General features: G+C 35.2%; 1 protein-coding gene across 1 annotated transcript in view; it reads right to left on the bottom strand.

Annotated features, from left to right (window-relative positions):
* Positions 1 to 24348, bottom strand: part of Adgrl3 (adhesion G protein-coupled receptor L3) — a 444442-nt gene that overhangs the window by 287332 nt on the left and 132762 nt on the right. The window contains exon 4 of the mRNA XM_028780743.1: positions 17654 to 17763. Coding sequence (XP_028636576.1) covers positions 17654 to 17763 — 110 coding nt within the window. The remainder of the gene's footprint in view (positions 1 to 17653; positions 17764 to 24348) is intronic.

A 24348-nucleotide genomic window follows, 5' to 3' on the forward strand; every position in this document is an offset into this window, starting at 1 on the left:
TATGCAAGTATACAAGGGAGGGAAGAAAGGAAGGGAGGGAAGGAGGGCGGGAGGGAAGGAGGGAAGAAGGAAGGGAGGGAGGCAGGGGGGAGGGAGAGTAATACTCAGTTATGATGCCTCTGTACCAAAATAATGTCCATTATAGCACTGTAATAGTGCAAGAGTTGTTCACATATTTGAAGGTAATCCAAAATGTGTCCAAGGAAGTTATAACTGACTAATATATAAAAAACTTAAGTCCAGACCATAAGTGCTTCAAGAATATCTCAAGAATCAGAAAGGGCATTCATGTCAGCGATGCAGAAATGTACGCTTTTTTTTTTTTTGCAAAGAATTTTTCCAAAAGACATTTCTGAAGAATGTTGTAGAGAGCCCTTCCATGCTAAGGGATATTTATTGATCTTTCTTATGTTGAGCCAATAAAAAGCCACAGCAGCCATGTTTCAACTGGATAAAACATTGCTGGTAGACTTTTGTGTTGTCATATGACTCCAGCTTTGCAAAAATGCAGAAGGTACAAGCTAAAGTTTCATGGAGATCTTCATCAAGATTTAAAAAGAAACCCGGAAGGACTAAGCAGTGCATTATATGGGTAGTCTACGTAAAAGAATCCCTTGGTTAAACGTGAAATGGTCAGAATGAACTCAAAGCTATGTATGGCAAATACCCAGCATTTGCCAAGAGATACTATAGGATAGATGCAAAGCCAGCCTAGAGACAAGCCATATAAGTACCAACATCACAGTAACAGAACAGAGCTGCCTTATGCTGTGGGAACCTGTATTCTATTAGAGTATACCACTAATGCTAGATACTAGTTGTATAATTTTATGTTTTCTTGCTAGATTTCAGTCTTCCTATGGTTCAGTTCCTTCTTTGCCCCGGTTTCTTGATCAAACCAATTAGCACTAGAAATTTATATCAATGCCTGTCCACCATCGTATTTTGTAAGTGTGCATTTTTATTCTCTCCTCATTCTACTCCTTTTCCTCCTCCTGTTAACTCTTTCTTCTTTTAAAATACTAGCTCAGATTCTCATACAGGCAAAGGGGACTGGGGAGGGCGACTGTGGGTGGGGGTGTTGGTGGAGGGTAACTGGGAAGTGGGATATCCATCATTTGAGATGTAAACAAATGGAATGATCAACAGAAAATAAAATAATAAAATACTAGCTCAGAATATTTAATCCATGCTGAAAGTATTAATATTTGAGAGACTATTGGCAGTAAACTAAGTGCATTTTCATTTGTGAGATGAATGCAGTTACAGTAAGTTCTATAGTTTTACTCTTAAGTCTATGTGCCTGTCCTTGATGTAGCTATTTTGGAAAAGATGGAAATTAGAGATGCAGAATCTAGAGAGAGGTCATTTTGTCACTGAAGAGATATACTTGTGGGGCTAATGTATTCCTCCTGATTTTTGGCTCTGGGTTTTCCATACAGTGATTAGTTTTATTGTACCATTTATTCCCATCAGGATGTTCTATCTTGTCAGAGTGACAAAATCACGAGGAGAACCGATCACGGCAAGGGATCTCTATAAACATGAGCCAAGATAAATATCCCACTTGCTTACTTCAGGTACTTGTAACACAGCAAGCTGACAAACACAGAGGCTAAGTAGTAAACACAGGAAGCTACCAATGGATTAGAGAGGGAACCGTACTAGTAACACAGACCATCTGATAAAGGTCTGGTGTCCCATGTTTGCACCATCTTGTGAGAATCCCTATGGATTTGTCTAAAGGTGAGTATAGGCTAAAGTTCAAAGGGATGATCACGACTATTAAGCATAAAAATATACACTACAACTCCTGAGCTACTTCCTGGAAAACCCAGGACATACAAAAATAGACACAATAGGGTCTTCTTTTGTTTTTTTGTTTGTTTGTTTTGGCTAGCAGACCTTTGCTGTTTGTGCCTCTGGTCTTTTATTTGATCTTTTGGGTTCTACATATTTTTACTATTACTCTCTGTATGTGTGTGTGTGTATGTGTGTGCTGCTCAATATGTATACATATTTTACTATTATTGAATATATATATATGATTTTAAACTTGATGTTCATTTTTAAATCTATTTTATTCTGCATATTATTTCTTTCTTAAAATTTACTGTGATTTTTTTTCTGAGTAGTACTATTATAATACTTGGTGATAATTTCCTTTAATTGGTTATTTTATTTATTTACATTTCGAATGTTGTCCCTCTTCTCAGTTTCCCCTCAGCAATTCCCCCTTTCCATACCCCCTCCTCTGCCTCTATGAGGGTGCGATACCCTCTACCCACTCCTACCTTATTGTCTTAGCATCTCACTACACTAGAGCATCAAGCCTCCACAGGACAAAGGGCCTCCCTTCTCACTGATGCCAGATAAGGCAATTCTCTGCTACATATGCAGCTGGAGCCATGGGTTCCTCTAGTGTACTCTTTGGTTGGTGGTTTAGTCCCTGAGAGCTCTGAGCTGGAGTCCAGTTAGTTGATATTGTTGTTCTTCCTATGGGGTTGCAAATCCCTTCAGTTCATTCAGGCTGTGCCCTAACTCCTCCACTGCAGTCCAATGGTTAACTGTGGGCATCCACATCTGTATATGTTCGTATATATACAGTATCATAATAGTTACTTGTTTATCTGTGCTATCTCACCTACTTAACGATAAGTACTGAGGTTTTGTGTGTGTGTGTGTGTGTGTGTGTGTGTGTGTGTTTTAAGATGCTGAGGTTAGCACTGGAGTTGGTTTACTAACACTAACGGGTTCTATTATACTGGGTAATTGGACATAGAGGGCTTATGAATATAAAGAGGAAAGATATAGCACCTGATCGAGCAGGTTTCATGGAACTGCATAATCTATCGCTTAGACAAAGTGTTTAAGTAAATATTTAGAATTTGAATGAGAAAGAAAACATTTGTGGTAGTTGTATTTTTAAAAGAATATATCTGGATCAACAAAATTTAAAATGTAAGCTAGGAAGACATTAATTCCACTAAATAATTAAATTAATAAATCGTAACTTTCTCCATGATCGTACTTGTAGAGAGAGAAGTAATTAAATTCATAGTTAATAAACCATTTTCATATAAATGAAATTGCCATCATGATGTAATATAACTTGCCCAATACCAGTATGTTTCTTGAATGGGTTAAATCGTATCTCAAGAAGCATAATACATTCAGAAATGCATATGATATAATACTGTTGGCAAATTATGACTAAAATCAGGCATATCAATTTTTTGCTGAGAAATATGCCCAATGACTATGTGTATTTAATGAGTACTTGTACTTGATAATGACTTGTTCCACGAGACAGAAAGCAGACTGAGAGCAAGGCTCTTATACATTTTATTTCACTCAACCTGTGGCACTGTGGAGGGTATTTAACGTGGTACCCACATTAATAGATGAATATTCAACATCCACAGATCATGCAAAAATTTCATAACCTGAAATGTCATCTAATTTTCCATAAACTAAAGGTAAATTATTTTCCTTTTAATGTACACAATGAGCATACCTAATGCAAATTAACTTCTAAATATGAAAGGGAGAATAATTATATTATTATATGAATGCCTAGATTAAGACTACAAACAACATTTAGAAGACATTCTGCTTTGAAGTCACTATGTATCCTCATGTGTATGCATGCTCAATATAAGAAGGAACAGCATTTTAGAGACCATGATAATCCAGTGATAAAGGGAATATCATGTTGAAGACTGGAAGACAATATACATTTCACATCAAGAAACCGAGAAATCAGAGTTCCTTGGCAAACATTTGGCCTACTCACCACTCCCATCAGTGGCTTCAAAGTGTATCTGTTTCCTATTACTGCAGATGGTCTTTACCAGATTGCAGAAGATGCTATTTAATATTAAGCTAAGGAAAGCTGACACTACCATTCTTGTCTTGCCAAATATTGGGAAATTTAATTAAACAGACATTTGACTTCAAGAAGGCAATGTTGAAAACTAAATAAACTTTATCCTTTTAACCTTATTGACTGACCAGAGTAACATGAAAACATCAATACCTCTGCACAATGAGAACTGAAATTGAATGAACTCTGTGTCTGTCAAGGATGCGATCACTAATGGAGGTGGTGGAGCCAGACTACAAATCAAATTATTCTGATTCAACGGCTTCATCTTAAGACTTCACATAATTTCCACCCCACCACTTTGAAACATCTTGTTTATTTGATGATATTAATTTTACAGGTTCTAACATTATTATACTAAAGCATGCAGGTTACACTTAGGGCATACTGGTTTGTTTACTGTGTGTAAAACGGAATCAAATGAAATTCGTACAGTTTTAGAGTTAGCATTTTCTGTGATTCTCTAAAAAGTCATCATGATAGTTTAAAGGTTAATTGGGATATATCTTAAAGCATTTCACATGTACTCCACTTTGCATGTATCTGGGAAACAGATTTGTGCTTAATTAAAATGGTGTGAAGCAAAAGCAATAATAGTCCCTCATGCTGATTTTCTAAAGCCAGTGGATATTTTACCTTATGGAGCAAAAGGAATTTTGCAGTGAGATAAAGTGTAATAGAATCTACAAATTAGTGCATTATAAGAGGATACCATACAGCAAAATAGTAGAGGTTCTATTTTAACTCCAATTATTTTTGTTTTCTATTACCAAATTGGAGATCACTAAGCTTTGAAAAGCTAATAATGAAAATGGTCCTTTGCTTTTCATAGACTTCAGAGTTTTATTTACCTTTGTCTTACCTTTAAAAACTCTTTTGGGATTACAGTAGAATTACATCACTTTCCCCTTTCCCTATCCTCCCTCTACTCCTTCTCACATACCCCTCATGTAATAAATACACTACCCATGTAATGTATTTATTAAATACATTATCTCTACCTTTGTTTCTTTTAACACACACACATGCACACACACACACACACACACACACACACACACAGACGCACACATACTGCTGAGTCCACATAATGTTATTGGTATGTCTTATATCCATATGATTCCAGGAATGACTACCTGCCATTGAATGACTAAATTGGAAGCACACGGACACTCTGAAGTACTATTAGGCTGTAAATAAAAATGAAATCGTACAATTTGCAAGCAAATAGCTGGACTTAGAAGACATTATATTAACTATGGTAACCCAGTCCCAGAAACACAAATAACATCTCTAGTGTTGAACTTTGACATTTTAATCTGAGTTGTAAATTATTTTCATTTTAGGAAATCATGATGACAAACGTAATAACACAATTGCTTAGAAGCAGGTGCACATGCTACAGTGACCTGATCTGAGCACATCAAGTCCCAACAAAGATCCCATTTGTCCATATTTGGTTTGGAGCACATCAATGTCATACACTGAAGGATTAAGGTTGCTGACTCTTTCAAACTATAAGAAATTCAAACATTACAAGTTGCCACAGAGATTAAGTTAGGGAGAAGTTCTTCAGCTTTTACCTAAATTACATATACTATATACTATACATATACATGTACATATACATATACATATACTATAAATGACAAATCTGAAGGGAGAGATGGGAAGTAAAAGTCGGAAAAGAGGAGAAAGAAGAAAGAAGGGAAGTGAGGAAAAGGAAGTAACTGGAAGGGACAGAGACGGATGACAGAGAGGGGAACCTAGAAGAGAACATTACTAATGTTCAATGAGAAGGCAGACAACTTTTAAGTTTATATTTTGTGTAACTCTTTCTATAGTTTGCAAGAAATAAAAAATGTCAGAATAAAGCATTGAAAAGACAGTAAGAAATGGTTGACAAATAAAGGACAACGATCTAATTATCTAAACCTGGAACGTTGGATGAAATGTTTGAAAAGATGGAGAAAACATTTAGACATCATCTAAAAGACACCAGTAGGAAACGCTTATTAATCGGAAAGGGGCAATAGCGACTGACCTTGAGCTCTGAAAGAAACTTAAAGTTAAAATGGAATTTCCAGTGATTTTTTTTAATTAAAGAAAATCATCATTAAGTTGGTGGATTCTTTTGCTGAAGGATAAGTACTAAACCTTTAATGTATATATCATTGGATTAAGTAATCAGATTTTCCACACCCTGGCTGCCACAACAGTCATTAGTACATGTGCATGAATCATTCTCTTTCTAAGTATACTTTGTCTCTCCTGTTTAGGCACTTTGGTTGGGTAAGCTTCCTGACAAGGACAGATGTTGGAAGCCACCCCAAACTTTATTCTATGATCAGCAGAAGATCCAAAATTACTTCAGTTCAGATTCCTGCTAGGCAATGATATTAGAATGACTTATTTAATTTTTATCCTCAGTCTGCTTAATTATAAAATAGAATCCAGTAATGGTGAAGGTTGCCCTGAAAATATTCTATAATGCATTTTAGTACAATTTTGATTTGAGCACTTCAAATTTAAACAGCATCTACTGTTAGGAAAATACTGTTAATCATCCTGGTTAGTATCTTGTTTTCCTTTATGATTGTGACAAAGGAAGAAAATCAACTAGCAGAAGCATCAGCTATTTTTATTAAGCATCTCAGAATACTCTTCCTCGATCACTTGTTTGCTGAGCTGTAGGCTCGGAAGTCACTCCAGCATCCATTCCAATCAGAGAATAAGCTGCTAACTGTTTAATGATTAATTTGCATCAAATAGTTACCTAGCAACCACCTCTAATATAAAATTAGATCTGATTTTCCGTGAAGCCTACAGTCTTACTAAATGGTGCAAAGACAGAGGAATACTAGTCAATGCCAAAATTTTAGCTCTTTTAAAAACACATTCACATATAACATTTTATGAATTTGAATCAGAAATTACATCAACTTTAAAAATAGCTTGGTATTAGTCTTTTCATGTTTCAGTTTTTGCATATAAGCTGGATATCATAGTGAAAATAATTAAAGAAAATTTTCATTAACATTAATTGTGTTCTGGAAACTTCAAATTCTGTTACATAAATAATCATTTAAATATTCAGTACAACACTGAGGTAATCACTTGAGTTGAGAAATCATTTTTCTAAACCATCAGATCAATTGAAATATTTATAGTAAACAGTGAGATCCTTCATCCATAATATTCATGAAAGGCATGAGGGTAAGTCCTGCTTCCTACAAGCTAGTTAGAGAAAGAAGGAAGGAAGGAAGAATGGAAAGGAGAAAGGAGGGAAGGAATGATCTTGTCTTATAGGATATAATTATACTTCTTATAGGATAATGCTAATTAATGTTGGAAATTCAACCTTTTTAGAATTAATAATAAATGAACATTTAAGTGATTGACACTTATTGGTGCTCAATCTACAGCCTGAGGATAAAGATTAAACACTACGAAAATTATCATCTCATAACTCAAGGGACAGCATCTAGTGGAAGTAATATATATCAAGAACTCATGAAAAGTGTATTAGATTCAGTGCTAGTAAAAAAATGTGGGCAGTACTGATCAATGACCAAAGAAATGCCCTCAAGACACGAACTAACAAGTTTCTCATTCTTCATTTATCATTTGTTCTTAACAGAGTGCCACATGACATCTATGGCAGAGCTGTTGTTCATAATTCATGTGCTTCAGGCTTCGTGTTTTAATCCATCTGATGTAAATATCCGTGCTGACACAGCATAATGGGGCATTCTGGGTTTGTCTTCCTAATACAGGTCACTCTATTCTTTCTCCTTTTTTTTTTTTAATCACTCTTTGCCTTAAGGTTAAGTTGCTTTGCTTAGATACATAGCTAATATCAGATCTAGAGAGAGATCCAATTCTGCCATACCAAAGTCCTCCTAGATTATAATATAAATAGCCAGCTAAAATTTTATTAGTTTGCCAAGATAGAAGAGAAAGAAAGCCTTCCTGTCAAAACAAACATATTTCACATTTCACCTCCAATAACTGTGAATATGATCTCACTTGTGAAATTTCCTGTTATCTTGAGTAAACAGCAGTAAATGAACTGTGTGAGAGATAAGGACAGGACAAGAGAAAGGGAGTCAAGGAAAACCAGAGTAAAGAAAAACAGCTGAGTTCAGAGGGCAGAGAGAGATTTATTCCTGTTTCGCTCTGTAATTCTATTCTGTTTTTGTTTTGCTTTGTTGGAAGAAAACTTTTGGCATGTCTGAACTCTCTCTGCTAACTGAGCACCAAACTCATTTCAAGCAGATCTAAATACTAGAACTGACAAAGTTTTCCTACAGAAATTTGGATCCATGTCCTAAGGCTCCCAAAAAGCAAATGGTTAGACTGCAGTGATTTACAATGTTGGGCACATCAAAGAAAACTGCACACCCACCATCCCTAAAAATGCTCATTTGCTGTCTTTTTTTCAGGCAATTTGAACTAAATTTATGACAAAGGCCATGATGCTCAGGATCCAACCATATGCACAGAAGGATTGCACTTTCATAATATTGAGAAAGTTGAATTTTTGATATTGCCATATGTCATCATTAATTGCCTTAATTATAGGCCATACTGAAGGCAAATGAGGACCAAAATACCATGCAGTCACATTAAGGCCATTTTGTATTCTGAAACTTCTCTGAGAGAAGCTGAATTAAAATGAGGTACCGTGTACAATGCCAAATTTCAATAAGAGAGAATATGTTTTCATTTTTTACACTTTTGAAAGTGAGCCTTAATCTCTCTTACAGGTTGACTGACAGAGAGATTATTTGGGAAACTTAAACACTGTTTCAAGAAATAAGAGACCTCAGCTGGCAACAGAGTCAGTGGGTTCTAACCAAAAGATCAGAATTTCACTACTTAGTGATTTAAAGCAATGTTTGCCCTAAAATAATCATTAAAAGATAGGCTTGGATTGGCCAGTTACTGCACTCCATTGTTAGAACATCATGGCTAGATATACAGGCCCATTTAAAGGGGTGTTCAGTCAGTACTTATTGAAAGAAATGAATGAGGGTGGCTGGGGGTGAGGGTACCTGGATACATTGAGAACACTGACACATTTGAGAACATTCACAACCTATAAAGAGAAGGGAGAATACTAAACGTGGGGGAGATGGGGCTGACTGGAAATCTGTTTGTACCAAGAGCTCTGAGCACAGGAGGAAGGAAAACCATGAGCTGTGTGCAGAGACTCTGCAAAGCTAAGGTTGGTTTTGAGTAACAAGCAGTACCAGCAGTCAAGCCCACAGGGAGTGTCCATCAGGCCATACAGGTAATAAAGACAAGCAGAAGTCAGGTGAGTTGAGGGGAAATTTGTCTAACTTATCTTAGCTATTTCTCTGAGGTTAAAGATAGTAATCCTGTAAGAAAAAAAACTAGTTTCAGAGTGAAATCACATAGAATATTACCCTAGGACAATCTCTGGGAGGTTCAGGGCTGAACATCTCAGTTCTATGGTCCCTTGATAATGGTTGCAAGCTAAAAAAAATGTAAGACTAGTTTGTGATACTATACCACAGTAAAGGAATTCTTGATGCCTGGGGCTGCCCAAATTGTGGCGATAGACTGGCATCATTATAGAATTTCAAGCGATATGGTGGGATGGCCCTGACTCACTGAAGACTGAAAATAGTCTGATTTCAGATAGCAAACTAACCTGACAGATGGCAATATACTTAAAGTTCACATATGTAAAGCTTTGTGTAGGGTGACCTTCATGTAAAGCATTTTACATGTATTCCATTTAGTTTGACAGACATACTATAATATATATAATATAATATAGCTTCTCTATGTTGGCTAAGCTAATCAACCCCTCCCTGTAAATGGAGTAATTTGGTCTCTACAAATAAAGCAACTTGATTCTCTTGATTCTCATCTTCTCAGCTCTATGGTCTCTCATTAATGTTTGCTGTGAGTGCTGTTTATCAATCCCCTACTGACTCAAACTCACCACCAACTGATTAATTCCAGCAATAGCCAACTGAGAGCCAAAAAGAAACCTTTCACACTTTTCCCTACCACCTCTCTCTTTCTACCTTATATTTAGCCCAGCCTGTAAGTAGACAGTGGGCTGTGATTCTTGTACCAGAGACTCTGTTCTGCTTTTCTTCTCTCTGAATGAAAGACTGGAACGTCATTAAGTCACTCACCCCATTTTCTGTTTAGTTCTCCCATCAGCCTCATCTCTAGTAATAGTAAAATGGCTTCACCAGAACTCAGCTGGCATCTCCTGAATCCAGAATGCAAGATCAACTTCAGTTAACTCCTGAGAACTACTAAGTTATCTTCTCCCATGCACGGAAGAGCCAAGTAAGGCACAGTCAGGAAAAATGTGGGAGTAATCTAAAATTATAAATATGCATTTGCCATAGATACTTGCTTAGAAGCAGCCCTCCACAGCACTTATTTTTCTGGTTTGCATTGCTTTGTGTTCTAGCTGAAGTAGGAAAGCAATCAGCTTAGTGAAGAGCAAAAACATCCATAACGTGTGGTACTAAGGACTAAATCATGTTGAGTTTCCTTCCCAGTCTTTGACTCTAAATTGATATGATTATGTGGAAGATGACAGACTGACGGCTAGATTATGGGTTCTTCTTGGAAGCGAAAGGCCAGCCATGTTCACATTATTGGCAACATTTGTACTTTGGACAGTGTTTCAAAATAACAAAGTCTTAAATGTTAAAGAAACTAAATTAAATTAAGACATATACAGCAGAATTAGAGTATGGATTTCGTTCAAATACTTACATAGTTACTGTAAGGAGTTTTTGTCTGCTTAAAGATAAAGAAACAATTGAATGGAAATTCACTATGTTTATTTACTCATTAACCTAATTCATGTGTTCACAGCCAGCTGGTTCTACCTGCTTGCTATTTTTGTGACTTATATAAATTCAATGTATGTGATACAGTGAAGTTGGTTTCACTAACATCAATTTAACATGTGTCGTTTTTGCTGCATTCATTATTAATATAATCTTAAAGAGAATGAACTAAAATGACATATCTACAAGAACCTGTAGACTGATTCCAGTCATTGCATTGAAGTCATTGCATAAGGACACACACACACACACACATACACACACACTCACAGTCACACTAACAGTCTATATAGATACTTTATAATTTTGACATATGAAGTTTAATTATCATTGATTCACCTACAAAATCTTTATAGATTATAGTTATATATAAGAAACTGATAAAGAAAAATTCTTTGTGAGAGAAAACAAACAAGCAATAACAAATCAATAGTGCTAGTAAGAAAAGCATGGAAGGAAAGAAAGAGTAATTTGTGTTTTATCAATCCTTTTTATGAAATTAATATTTACATTAATAAATATTTTATGAAATTAATATTTACATTAATATTTTTATTAAAAATATTTTAGTTAAATTGATAACATCTAATTGGGAGACAAGGGTTTTTTGTATTTATTATTCTAGTGATGAACAACAATACTTTTTGAGGAGACGTTTAACCTGTTTTCCTTTTAAGTTGTTCAATGAATATTTATTGAATGTCTACTAAATGTCTAAAAAGGAACTGAGATTTTAGAACTAAGGTAAGTTTTAATATTTCTTAATCTTTCAAAAATTAACAGTACTGGCTAGTACTGAAAGTTAAGAAATATGCAACCACTTATTAACATACTGAAAAATAAAGTATATATGCATTAAAATATGCATCAATTTGAACATTACTTGCAAAAGTAATTACTTAAAAGTATTCAATTACTTTATAAAAAGTTGGACTTTTAATGCTAAAAGTATAATGCCTCTTTCTTACTGTTAAAAAGATACAACTAAAACTATATAATAATTTTAAATATTATTTTTTTCATTAGTGCTCCTTATTCATGTCTTTTCATAAGGAGAATACCTACGTCCCTATAAGGATGGCTAATTTGAAGAGCAAGAAAGTTTTAAGTTCTACAGATTGCTTTAATCAAACATTGTTGGGTAGGAGTTCTCCAAATTATGTGTATCCTTCTTTAATTCCTTAGCAAAAACACCAGAAGAGATTTCACGAATTTGTAATGTGTGCTTTACAGTTCTAAAAAAAAGAAACAAAGAGCTGGGAGAAAAGCTGGATCTTGAAGAGAGACAGGCACTTCTGGTGGGTAATGTGCATGAAATTGTATGCCTTGGAAGAAACTCGATTTGTCAGCAGGATACAAAAGAAAGATTCTCTCCTCAGAATACTTGGAGCGGGAGGTTCATTGTTTTATTGTTTTTCTCCCTTACACAAGTGGTCCCTGTAGCTGGGCTAAATGAAGGCAGCTCTACATGAAGATGCTGCAATCCCAACCTCAATTCAGGTCAGAAGGGGTGGGAGGTGGATAGGAAGGGAGAGAGGGGATCAAAAATGAATGTTGGTAAATGGCCAGGTTTAACCCTCTAAGTATTTGGGTCATTTCTTGGGAAGAAAATACCTGATAAGGAGGAAAATTAGACCTTAAAAGAAAATGCAGATTCTATAAAGCCCACAGTGGAACTAATGTGTGACAAGAACAGAAACATGAATTGATTCACTTGGCCCAAATTTTATTAGAAACAGAGTACCTGTGAACACAGACAAGGAAAGAAAGAATGAGTTAATATGACTTAGTCAAGGTTAAATATAATGAAGTGGATGTGAACAGCAATGAGTACAACGCACCAAAATAGACACACTTTCAAGGTTCCTGCAGTCACTCTTTACTCCTCTTCTCTTTCTTTTCTTTTTTCTTTCTTTTCCCTCCTAATGGCATCTTCATAAGCTAGTGATATTATACAATTAATTATGTTAATGTTTTAGGTAAAATTAATATTCAACTATAGCAATTTATTGGGTCCTAATATTATGTTACAAATATTACAATTTGAGCTAGGAATGGCGTTCAGTGATGGACCATGGATCATGGTCAGGGCTTGATCATCAGTTTTGTAAGTATTTTCTGGTTAGTTTGCTTCCCTTAAGTAATGCAATAGACAAAGCTGAATTTTATTCTACATTACCTCTAATGTGCTTTATTGTTAATAAGATTTCCTATATGTTTCTGTTAACCATGAAAATTATCTTACTATAAAAATCAATTCTGCGGTCTACAAAAAGTTGGTTCAATTATTGTTTTTCTGGAAGATCTAATGCCAGTTCTCAAGTCAGCTGGCTTATAACTGCCTGTCACCTCAGTTTCTAGGCACCTCACACCTTCTGGCCTCCACAGGCACATCCACACGTGTGACACGCACATAGAGAAATACACACATAGACATAAATAAAAATAAATATTTTTTTGACCAGTAAAATAACTCAGCATCTGATTGCCTGCTAGCCATGCTTGATGACCTAAGTTTAGTCCTTAGGATTCACATGGTGGAAGACAAAAACAGACTCTTACAAATTATCCTTTGATCTCCACATATGCAATGCTGTGCGTATGTGGGTAGACATGACACAAAACACACACACACATAAATAAATGTTTAAAAATGTCGCTATTTGCTTGTGAATTACACAGTTTCCTGGTTAGTTTTGCTATTTTTGACACAAGACATGGAAACGTCATTTGACAAAGTGTCTCCATCAGATTTTGTGTAGGCAAATTTGTAGGGCACTTTCTTGATTAATGACTGATATGGGAGGATCTAGACCACCATGAACTGTTATACAACTGGACATTTGTTCCTGGGTGTATAAGAAAACAAGCCAAGCCAGTCTTAGTGAATAAGCCAATGAGTAGCATTTCTCCATGGCTTCTCCCTTAGTTCCTGTATCTAGGTTTCTGTCCTGTGTTCTTGTCCTGACTTCCCTGCATGAGGGTCTGTAAGCTGTAAAATGAAATGAATTCTTTCCTTGATAAGCTGCTTTGTAGCCTTGGTGTTCATCACAACAATGGAAAGCTAAATAATGCACCATTGATGTGCCCAATGGAAAAATATCATCAATAATATTTCTTCTTCCTATCAACCATTAAAAGAAATCTTTTTTTTTTCATTTTTTTTTGAGACAGGGTTTCTCTGTATAGCCGTGGCTGTCCTGGAACTCACTCTGTAGACCAGGCTGGCCTCGAACTCAGAAATCTGCCTGCCTCTGCCTCCCAAGTGCTGAGATTAAAGGCATGTGCCACCACTGCCCAGCCAGAAGAAAACTTTTATAGCTACTAAATTTACTGTTTGTCAAAACAATGATGATGTATCAAAGCGTGTGTGTGTGTGTGTGTATGTGTGTGTGTGTGTGTATGTGTATGTTTGTGTGTTTGTGTGTGTTTTTGAGTGTGTGCATAAGTATGTTACATTACCAGTCATGTGTATTTGTATTTGTATGTGGGATATGAGTAGAAATTTATGTGTATGTGTGTGTATGTCAGAGGATAACCTTGGTAGTTGTTCGTCAGGTAACATCTTTTTTTTGACAGGTTCTTTCCCTCGAAACTTGCTTAGAAGCCATGGCTTTCTGAACCACAAGTCCCGGGGATTTGGTTATCTCCATCTGCCTGGCCAGCACTGGGTTGCAAATGAAAGCAGACTGACCTCAGGTCCTTAGGTTTAGAAACCAAGCATTTGACAGAAGCAGCTATCCTCACAGTCCACAGCTTATGCTCTTAAGTCTAAAATGGAACTGAAAATAGCCATTTGTTTAGCAAATAGGCTATGGTCTTATGTGGATTGTTTCTTTAGCCCTTGCATAGAAATTTCAGATGTAATGTTTAAACCATAAATCTCATGTTACCCTAACACTAAATCTCGGCAGCTTTCAAAGTTTTCTCTAATATATATTAAAACCAATTTCTTAACTCAGTCTAGCTAAGGAGCTTATTATGTTACAGGTAACATGGATATGAGACACAAACTAGTTTATGCTTCACAGTTCTATGTTGTATTTGGAAATATAAGCATGCGGTGATTTCAGTACTCTTTAATAAATAGCTAACAGGAATGCAAACTCTTTAATAAACAGATAAGAGATTATGAAGACAGCACTGGATCTTTGCAACACTTGGATTCACCATACGGCATAACTGAGTAGGAAGATAAGAAAATTGTAAAAACATCACCACAAATTCTATAAGGCTCAACATTCCAGTAACAAAGGCAGATAATGTCTCAGCTCTGCTCTCTCTTGTTATGCTATACACAGGGCATGCATCTAACATGCTGACTGTAAGGTTCCTCTACAATGAAATGGTAATGTTCATAATTCCTAGGGAGACTTGTGTGAGTGAATAAGCTAATGTATGTTAACCTTCAGCCCCTGGGATCAATGGCATGTGGTGGCATCAATACATCTTAGCAATGCTAAGCAAGTGACTCCAGCATCCAGAAGAGCATGCATTTTATGTTTAAGAAAGAGTTTAATACTGATCTAAATCAGTACTTAGTGGATCATAGAAGGTCTACAGGCAGAAAGCTAAAACATGGTAATACTTGCATGGACTGAAAACTTGGCGACTTTTAAAGTTATTAGATTGTATTATGAATCTGTGATTCATTGTCCTGTTAAATGAATACAACTTGACAACAAATTTTGATGCTTTCAAGTTCTTCTCTTGAGCGAAGGTTTCATGTATCTCAGGCTGGCCCTGAACTTGCTATATACTTAGAGATCACCTTAAACTTCTGATATCCTGCTTTCCGTCTCCTTGGTGTTTTTATTACTTATAAGGACCACCATGCATGTTTTATGGCATTCTAGGAATCAAACTCATGGCTTTTTGCATTCTCTGCAAGTCCTCTCTCAACTCAGAGGCATCTTAGACCCAGTTTATGCCTCTTTGGGTGATTTTCTTTCTAAACTCACATTTAGTTTGTGAAATGAATTCCAAGTCTCCATAACCCTTTCAAACAAGTATATTGAAGATAATTTAAACACAATTCAGATATTCACTACAAATTCATATAGGATATATAGAATATAGAATACAGAATATAGAATACCTACTGGGTATGTCTAACTTTGTAATTCTTCAGTAGGAAAAACAACCAGATAAATAACATAATAATAAATATTTTTAAAGCAACCAGAAAAATTTATGAATATTAGAAACCTCCAAATATAGATATTAAAGAATCACGTTTTCCATCTTTAACAATTTATAAGAGAAAAGACACAGTTTTAAATGCGCAGCTTTTTAAAACTGTGTGAGCAACGTCTTATTAATATGGACATGATTTCTGCAGAGGACATTCTAGAACGGATCTGGAAGAGGCTTTTAAGGTTGTTTCACATCCTCAAAGAAAGCTGATGAAATTCAGGAGAGCAAGAGACAGCTGTGAACTGTTTCATTTCCTTAACAGAGTATTAAAAAAAAGTACAATCTGACATTTTATCTTTGCTTTCGTGTTTCAAAGTACAAAATTTAGAATATTAATGTAGGTTCTACAGAACTATTTTAGAAACGAAATTTTGCCTATTGTGTATTTTTTTTTCATAAAAATGTCTCTCCAACTCTGTATTCTACACACTTCACCAAGATCTCATTATGCAAGCAACGTAGAACTGTCTCAGTTCAAAGATGGTTTATGCATTTCATTCCCTAAAATATCGCTGGTCAACAGAAAAATGGTCAGTAGGAGTTTTATACTTTTCACAAAGGCTCCTGTGGAGATGATAATACACGAGGCCCAACTGAGAGTTCAATTAAACCTATATACTTAAATGTATTTTTCAGAACAAAGAATATTAAGTGTGTGAAATGCATTAAATTCGCACTATCCAGTCATGCTATAATGGCTCAAAAATAAAATTTTATATTGCTTCGTTATTATTTTCAAATTACAATTTCCTTTCTTGTTGGCTAAAGTTCTCGTTGGCTATTTTTGAAGTGTGCGCACTTCCAGCTCATGAGTAATATGCCGTTTCTTGAAATAAGCATGGGTGAGCAAGCTCAAGCCGTCTCTTGGCAAGGCAAACTTGCTGATCCCCAGATATTTTTCTCCTTCTGAGACATCAAAGGAAGTTGGATCCTGGGATTTGTTTATGATCCCAGGTGTTCTCTCTCCCTGGCATGAGCTGAATATCTAACAGGAGACTACAGGATTTCCTGTGTGATTTTCACTACAAAATCCCATGAATAATTAACTAGTAAGATAAAAAAAAATCTTTTGTGATGATGAATCCTCCCTTGGGATAAAAAAGTCAGAAAATGTTCCATTTTAGATTATTTCATTCTTCATTATTCCTGAAGAAAAAAAAATACATTACTGCTCTATACCATGACTGATCTAAAGGCTGCAGACATACTCCTTCCTTGGGACTGCATGAAACACACTCTGAGGTGTTACTTAAGTCATGATCTCCTTTCAATCTCCGGTTTGTACCCTGTGAATGGATATACATCTGATTTTCAAAGGTAGACAGTACATGAAACTTAATAATTACTTTAATCACACTGAAAAAAATCAGCATCGATGGCTATAAGTGTATAAAATTTACATTGACATTCAACTTCTTCTTGCTCAGTCATCTTGAAGAGATTCAATGTTGACATACTACCTACCCTTTATTTTCTTAGGCAGTGAATGTTCTTGCATTAAAAACATTGTTACCATAGGCATTTACGTACATTATCATCAAAGTAATGCTTCATCAAAATTAGATGCCATAGAGACATGCAATGAATGAAGGATCTCGACCTGTAAATGTCACATCCGTTGCCTTCTTTATATTTATGTGATATTTTTATGTCATCACAGAGAATACATGCAAGTTAAAGAGTAATATATTTTAAAAGAAAAGTATAGGAATATACATACTATAAGGGACACATTCATACTGCACTTCAAGGTATTTATATGTTCCCGGACATGGGTCTGGAAATACATCAGGACCTGCCACCACTGCACACTGGGTTCTGTTATTGCATCTGAAATCAAAAGAAAAAAAACAGTAAATTTATGCAAGTTGAAATCATCGTGAACACCAACACCGACGTTATTTTGCCTCCCAGTTATGTACAACTAAAGAAGGTTTGCTGACTTACGACTTGACTTCAGACTTATTAAAGGAGGCTCGGACTTGCACTTTAAAAAGCACAACACAAACATCTATCAGTGTATTATCCTCATAGTAAGTTATACTTGCTTGAATAGGGCACAGTTTTGAAGTAGCACTTAAGGGTTACTGAAGCGATACAATGTCATCCCTAGGACACTGGCAATGTGAATACTTGGCGGGATTCTTTAAGAGGAATGACCTCCTCCTATTTCAAAAGGGATACTTAATAGAATATAACTAAATATTTTCTTAGACAGTTGTAAAATAAATTTAATGAATGTGATAAAACTTACATTAAATGAGTAAAAAATTACCCTTAAAACCTTTATCCATGCTTAAAAATTCAGTAAAAAGTTAGTGACTCAGGATTAATGAGATGGTTCAGCTGGTTAAGTTGTGTGACGTCAATCAAGCCTGATGAATTGATTTTAATCCCCAACACTCATCAGGTAGAAAGCGAAAATCAATTCCATTACACCTTGAAATGTGTACCGAAACACTTGTGAGCACATACATGCACAAAATAAGTGTAAAACTGTCTCAAACTTATCACTTAAATGGAGAAATGCTTATTCTTCACAGTTGATACCAACTGCATAAGTAACACCCCTTTAAAGATCCGATTGTCCATGTTTTGACATTCCATCTAATAATGACACCAACCTCACAGATTACATGCCATTTATGTCAATATTATGGAATTCAAAAGAGGAGCTTTACATTTTATTAGATAATGGAAACATTTACTATTATATCTTACAATTACTATTATAGCAGACATAGCCTCTTGGGCACTTGCATATTTTTAGATTAAACCAATTTGGGCTGATGTACCCTTGAGGAAAAAATATACATATAAGTAATTCATTCACCTCTGAAAAAGAATCTAACTCATAGCGACCTCAGTACAGAGTACAAAGTAAATGCGTTTAATGGTTTCTCAAACACATAGTATTGGCATGCCGTGTATGCGATGGCCACACTGACTGTTTTATGTTCTCTCTTAGGGCTAGGTTTTCCTATCACTTTCTTAAATACTTCATTCCCTGATGCAGACCATTCCTCGGAAGACTACTAGGAACTTGAAACCTATATGAATTAGCAAACACGAGATTCAGTTTGATTTAGAGTAAAAAAAAAAATAATGTCTTTACTTGAGACAATTATTTCACATATTGAAAAAGGATTTTGTTTAGTCAAAAATTAAGATTGAGTCATCATTAAATGTCTCAAGCTGAAAATATATTTTATGAGTCAATGATGAATTCAAGTTTTAAAAAGACCATAATTAGCCCAGCATGTAACCCAAAGAGTTAACAAGTTCTAATGTTCTCCACTATAGATGTGACATCTGTTCTCTTGGCCAGGTTGCTGTATCTTAAGATAAACATGAGTGTCATTTAACATACAGGACAATGCAATATCCTGGAGTATACTCATGAACACCAGCACTGCTTTCTTATTACAGAGAAAGTCTAATCCCAGAAGACATATCACATTATTTCAGGAGATTTGTAGTAAACCCAAACAATCTTCACATATTACATAAATCACGTAGATTCATTATATGCACTAAAGAAAATTTAAACAGTCTTCACTGACAATTTTAGCTATTTTGTATCTTCATGTACATCTAAGTTGAACTTGTGTGTAATGAGACAGTTCATGTGAAGAGATACAACATCTAAAAATCCCATGTAATAATATATGCACCCTGTATTATGTAAAACAGGACTACCTTATAATTTCTACTCTTAGAAAAATTTACTATTTTAGTTCAAAGTACTCTGAATATCAAAGGAAGACAAGCATGTTGAAATCTATGAAATGTTCTCTATATCTAAGGTGCATTATAATCTTTGTATAAGACATACCATAATCATAGTACTAGGTATTTAAATATTTTGAAGACATGGTAGATTTGAAAATCAAAATGGAAAGAAATCTTTCCTCTTAGGTTTCTGCTTGTACCTCAGCTACTAAGTCAAAAGCTTTTGAACAATTCACAGTTTTATAGTAATTTCAAAATCATAAGTAAAGTCATTCCAATATACTATATACAAAGAAAGAAATAAAATCCAATGTTCCTATGTGAGAAATTTAGATGTTGTACTGTTTGTTTTTAATATAAATATAAATTAAAATGATTTCTAATATTCTTTAAATCTTATACTACAGATATTTTTAGATTCACAACAAAGAATAAAAGACTGCAATAATATGTTCAAATACACTTTAATCCACTAATAAAATGAAAATACCCTAATCATGAAATATTTGAGCAGGATTATTTATATCAATACTATTTACAGTCTTGATTTCATTAGTTTATGTGAATATCACCTCTACTGTAACATTAAGTCATTGTAAGAAGACAACAATAAATGTCAGGTAGATTCTAAAAGAAAAAAGTCATTTAAAAATCCACCAAAACATTCTTTTGTTGTCTTATTGCTTTACCTAGAACTTTGAGTACTATATTGAATAAATAGGGAGAGAGTAAGCAGTCTTGTCTTGTCCCTGATTTTTGTGGGATTGCTTCAAGTTTCTCTATATTTAATTTGATGCTGGCTGTTGGTTTGTTGTATATTGCTTTTATTATGCTTAAGTACATGCCTTGAATTCCTGATCTTCCAAGACTTTTAACAACAAGGGGTGCTGTACATTTTTAAAGGCTTTTCAGCATCTAATGAGATGATCATGTGATTTTTTTAGCTTGTTTATATAGTGGATTATGTTGATGGATTTCCATATATTGAACCATCTTTGTATCTCTGGGATGAAGCCTACTTGATTGTGGAGAATGATCATTTTTGATGTATTCTTAAATTTAATTTGCAAGAATTTTATTGAGTACTTTTGTGGTACATTTATACAATGGAATTCTACTCAGCTATTAAAAATGATGACATCACCAACTTTGTAGGCAAATGGATGGAACTAGAAAATATCATCCTGAGTTAAGTAACCCAGACCCAAAAAGACATGACATACATAGTATGTATTCACTGATAATTTGATATCAGCCTAAAATCTCAGAATACTCAAGATATAACTCACAGACCATATGAAGCTTACCAAGAAGGAAGGCCAAACTATGGATGCTTCAAACCCACTAAGAAGAGGGAACAAAATAATCACAGGAGGCAGAGGGAGGGAGGGATCTGGGTGGGAGGTGAGAGGTGAAGAAAAATGGGGGTGGGACCAGGTATGGGAAGAGACAGTAGAGAAGTCTAGAGGGCCGGGAGAATAAATAGAAATAAGTTTCAGTAAACCACCAAGCACAAAAGTCCTGAAACTGAAGTTTTAGCAAATATATCAATAAGATTTATTTTATTATATCACAGAGTTGGTGAGCCTATTACAAAAACATGGTAGGCAGAGTTATGGTTGTTGTTTCTGTCAGTGTTATGATCATTACCATGAGTCAGTAGTTTCAAGACAGGATTGAATTCAGGAAAATGGGCACATGTGAAAGAAACTATCAATGCAAGCAGTGTGACACCAAGCAACATCTAAATTCTCTGGTTTGAGGGTAGAAACAGCAGAAAATATAGTTACATAAAGGTATCGAGTATCTCCCATAAAACCTCAGTGACAGGGTAAATCACAGGGGTCTCACCACTAGATAAAGACTGTAGGCAACTAGGAAAAGCAGAGGACAGAAGAATTCTTCCACAGGCTTGAGCAGAGCAACTGATTATCCAGTACCAAATGGATGTCAGCTCTGAAATTATACATACACAGCCAATACTAAATAGACCCAGCGTGTTGCATTTGCATACATGTTTTTGTGTCTATGTACGTGACAACCACAACTAAACAGAAGAGGTCATGAATCTGAGATGGAGCAGATAGGGTACATGGGAGACATTGGAGAAAAGAAAGAGATATTATTACCTACTAAGAAAAAATAATGAAGCACAAATGTGTGTTTTAAAGCAAATACATAAAAACAAAACCATGTAATGCTGAACACTAAAAAAAAAAAAGAAAAGGGAAAAAAACCTTTCCAACTACATGACAAGTCCTTTGTTACATGAAAACTACTCTCCTTTACATATTCTAGGATAAAGCCAAGATTTTTGATTAAACGCCTTTCTTCTATTAACCTAAACTTAGAAACGTTCACATATATCCTATATTGCATTACGTTCAGTTGATCTCATTGTGCCAGCTTACCAACTAATGAAATTGCATGCAGTTAAGATATATACTGTGACCTTTTAATGTATGCACAAGTTATAAAACGATTCTCTCCCATAGCATAACAAGGTTACTGACATATGATCATCTAATGGAATGACATCCTTCTTTGTTTGAAGAAAGGGTGATCTACTCCCACTGCAGACTTCAGAACACGTTAACTAAGACCACCGTTCTGCAAACTTTATCACCAGCATACCTGTGTCCTATATTTCTAAAATTGTACAGACTTTGATCAGAATCTCTCTTCTTCGACCGCACCTCAGACATAGGCAGCCTCCGTTCTGTGTTGTTTCTGTAAGATTCATGGGCTTATAGCCCTGGAATTGAGCCTTGAAATGAACAAACCCATACACATTGTTTAGAAAACAATTGCCATCCTTTAACAATTTATGAAGTGTAATGGTGACTTATCAGCCATAATCTTTCCATCTTTGAAATCTATAACAGTGGCTGGCTAGAATTAAGAATGTTTTCAATTAAAGGTAAATGGAATTGAATTTGCATCACTTTATTACCTTCTACATATGGAATCATTTGGAAGCTGAACCCCCTTTACTTGCATGTGGAGTGAGCCAAACAAATTGAAATGTCTACTTGAATTCATTGTCTGCAAGAGTAGTGAACAGTGATTCTTCTTTGCCCTAAATATGAAGGGGCAAGCATTCACAGAACCAATTATGTTACACAAAATGTTGACATATATTCCCTATAGTCCTCCTATATTATATAGTATGCTAATTTATTTCATATAACACTCCTACAATGTATAATGTTTCTATACTATATTACATGTTAATATATTCAGAAAATCTGGAATAAATGCCTGTATTTTTCTCAAGCGAATGGCATATCTTCTTCACCAAGTGTTAACTAAGAAAGACAGTAACAACTGAGTCTATATTCTGGTATGCCTTATGCTATCTTATTGTTTTGTCCTTAAATAGGAGGCAATCTTCATGGTATTTCCTGAGAGTGACGAAAACATCCTCTGAGCTAAAGAAATCTTCGCTAGAGCAAGCCTAACCTAAGAGGAAGGATTTTGTAGAGTCATTTATTTTGGAACTAACATTTAAACTAACATTTATAAACAAGAAACCAAACAGAGACAAAATAATACCTTGAGAATAAAAGATAAAACATTTAGTTTGTATTGTATTTTAAATTATGAAAACCTGCAGAAGAAAATTCATGGTGCATGAGGGAAATTTTCTTTAGCTTTTACATACTGATGTTTAATAAAAAGCTAAAAACAGATTAAATAGTAAAGGGCTCAAGTGTATATATACATTTGAATGTCATTCAAAATAATTAGAGGGGAATGGACAGATGACTCAGCAGTCAAGAGCACTTGATTCCATCCATGTGACATGGTGTTGGTTTCCTCTACCTGCGTTGGGTGGCTCACAACAGCCTGTAACTCTAGGTCCAAGATCTGATGCTTCTGGACTACTTAGGCACCAGCATTTACATGCACATATCCTCTGTCTCCCTACATATACATACTTAAGATTATGAAAAAATGACTCAAACACAATTCAAGAGTAAACATATAGCATAGAGGCTTCCTTATTTTTGTTTATATGAAATGTTGTTTTTCAGCCTTGATCAGAGACACATAGTTTTGTAGTGAAAAGCTATGAATGTGGAAACACACGGCTGCTCTGTAAGTGCTGTGAATAAGAGACAATTGAATACTAACTCCAAACAAAAACACGTGTATCACTTCACTAAGTCTTAGGAAATACAGCAAAGAGGGAACAGAAAATATAAAGGGGTGGAAAACCTGAGTCTGTTTTCTGGTCATGACAAGGTAAAACTGAACTCACAGGTGTTTGACTCAGCTGCATTGCGTTTGCACAAGACTGAGCCTCTCAAAAGTCAGTCATGGGTAAGAGAGGGGCTCATAGGACCCTATTATTCCCTGGTGACCCATTGGCCATTGGTATAATCACTTCAGTTGTATAGCCACTAAAGAGCTTACTGTGCCGCAAGTGATAAGTTTTACACCCTTACTCTTACAGTCTTACATGGTACACTGCATACTCCACGTTACTCAAGATGATAATATACTATAGTAAAATAAAATTCTCTGTTATGCCTCATTTTAATAAGAAGGAAACTTTAATCATAGGACACTTAGCAGACCACCTGCTGCTCAGTGGCCCAGAGAGGTGATGACTAGGTCCTGTCAATATATACATTGCTAAAATAACCACATTTGTGAATGACATCCACACACTGATTG

The sequence above is a fragment of the Grammomys surdaster genome, unplaced genomic scaffold, assembly GCF_004785775.1.
Source record: "Grammomys surdaster isolate TR1022 unplaced genomic scaffold, NIH_TR_1.0 372, whole genome shotgun sequence".
Classification (NCBI taxonomy): Eukaryota; Metazoa; Chordata; class Mammalia; order Rodentia; family Muridae; genus Grammomys; species Grammomys surdaster.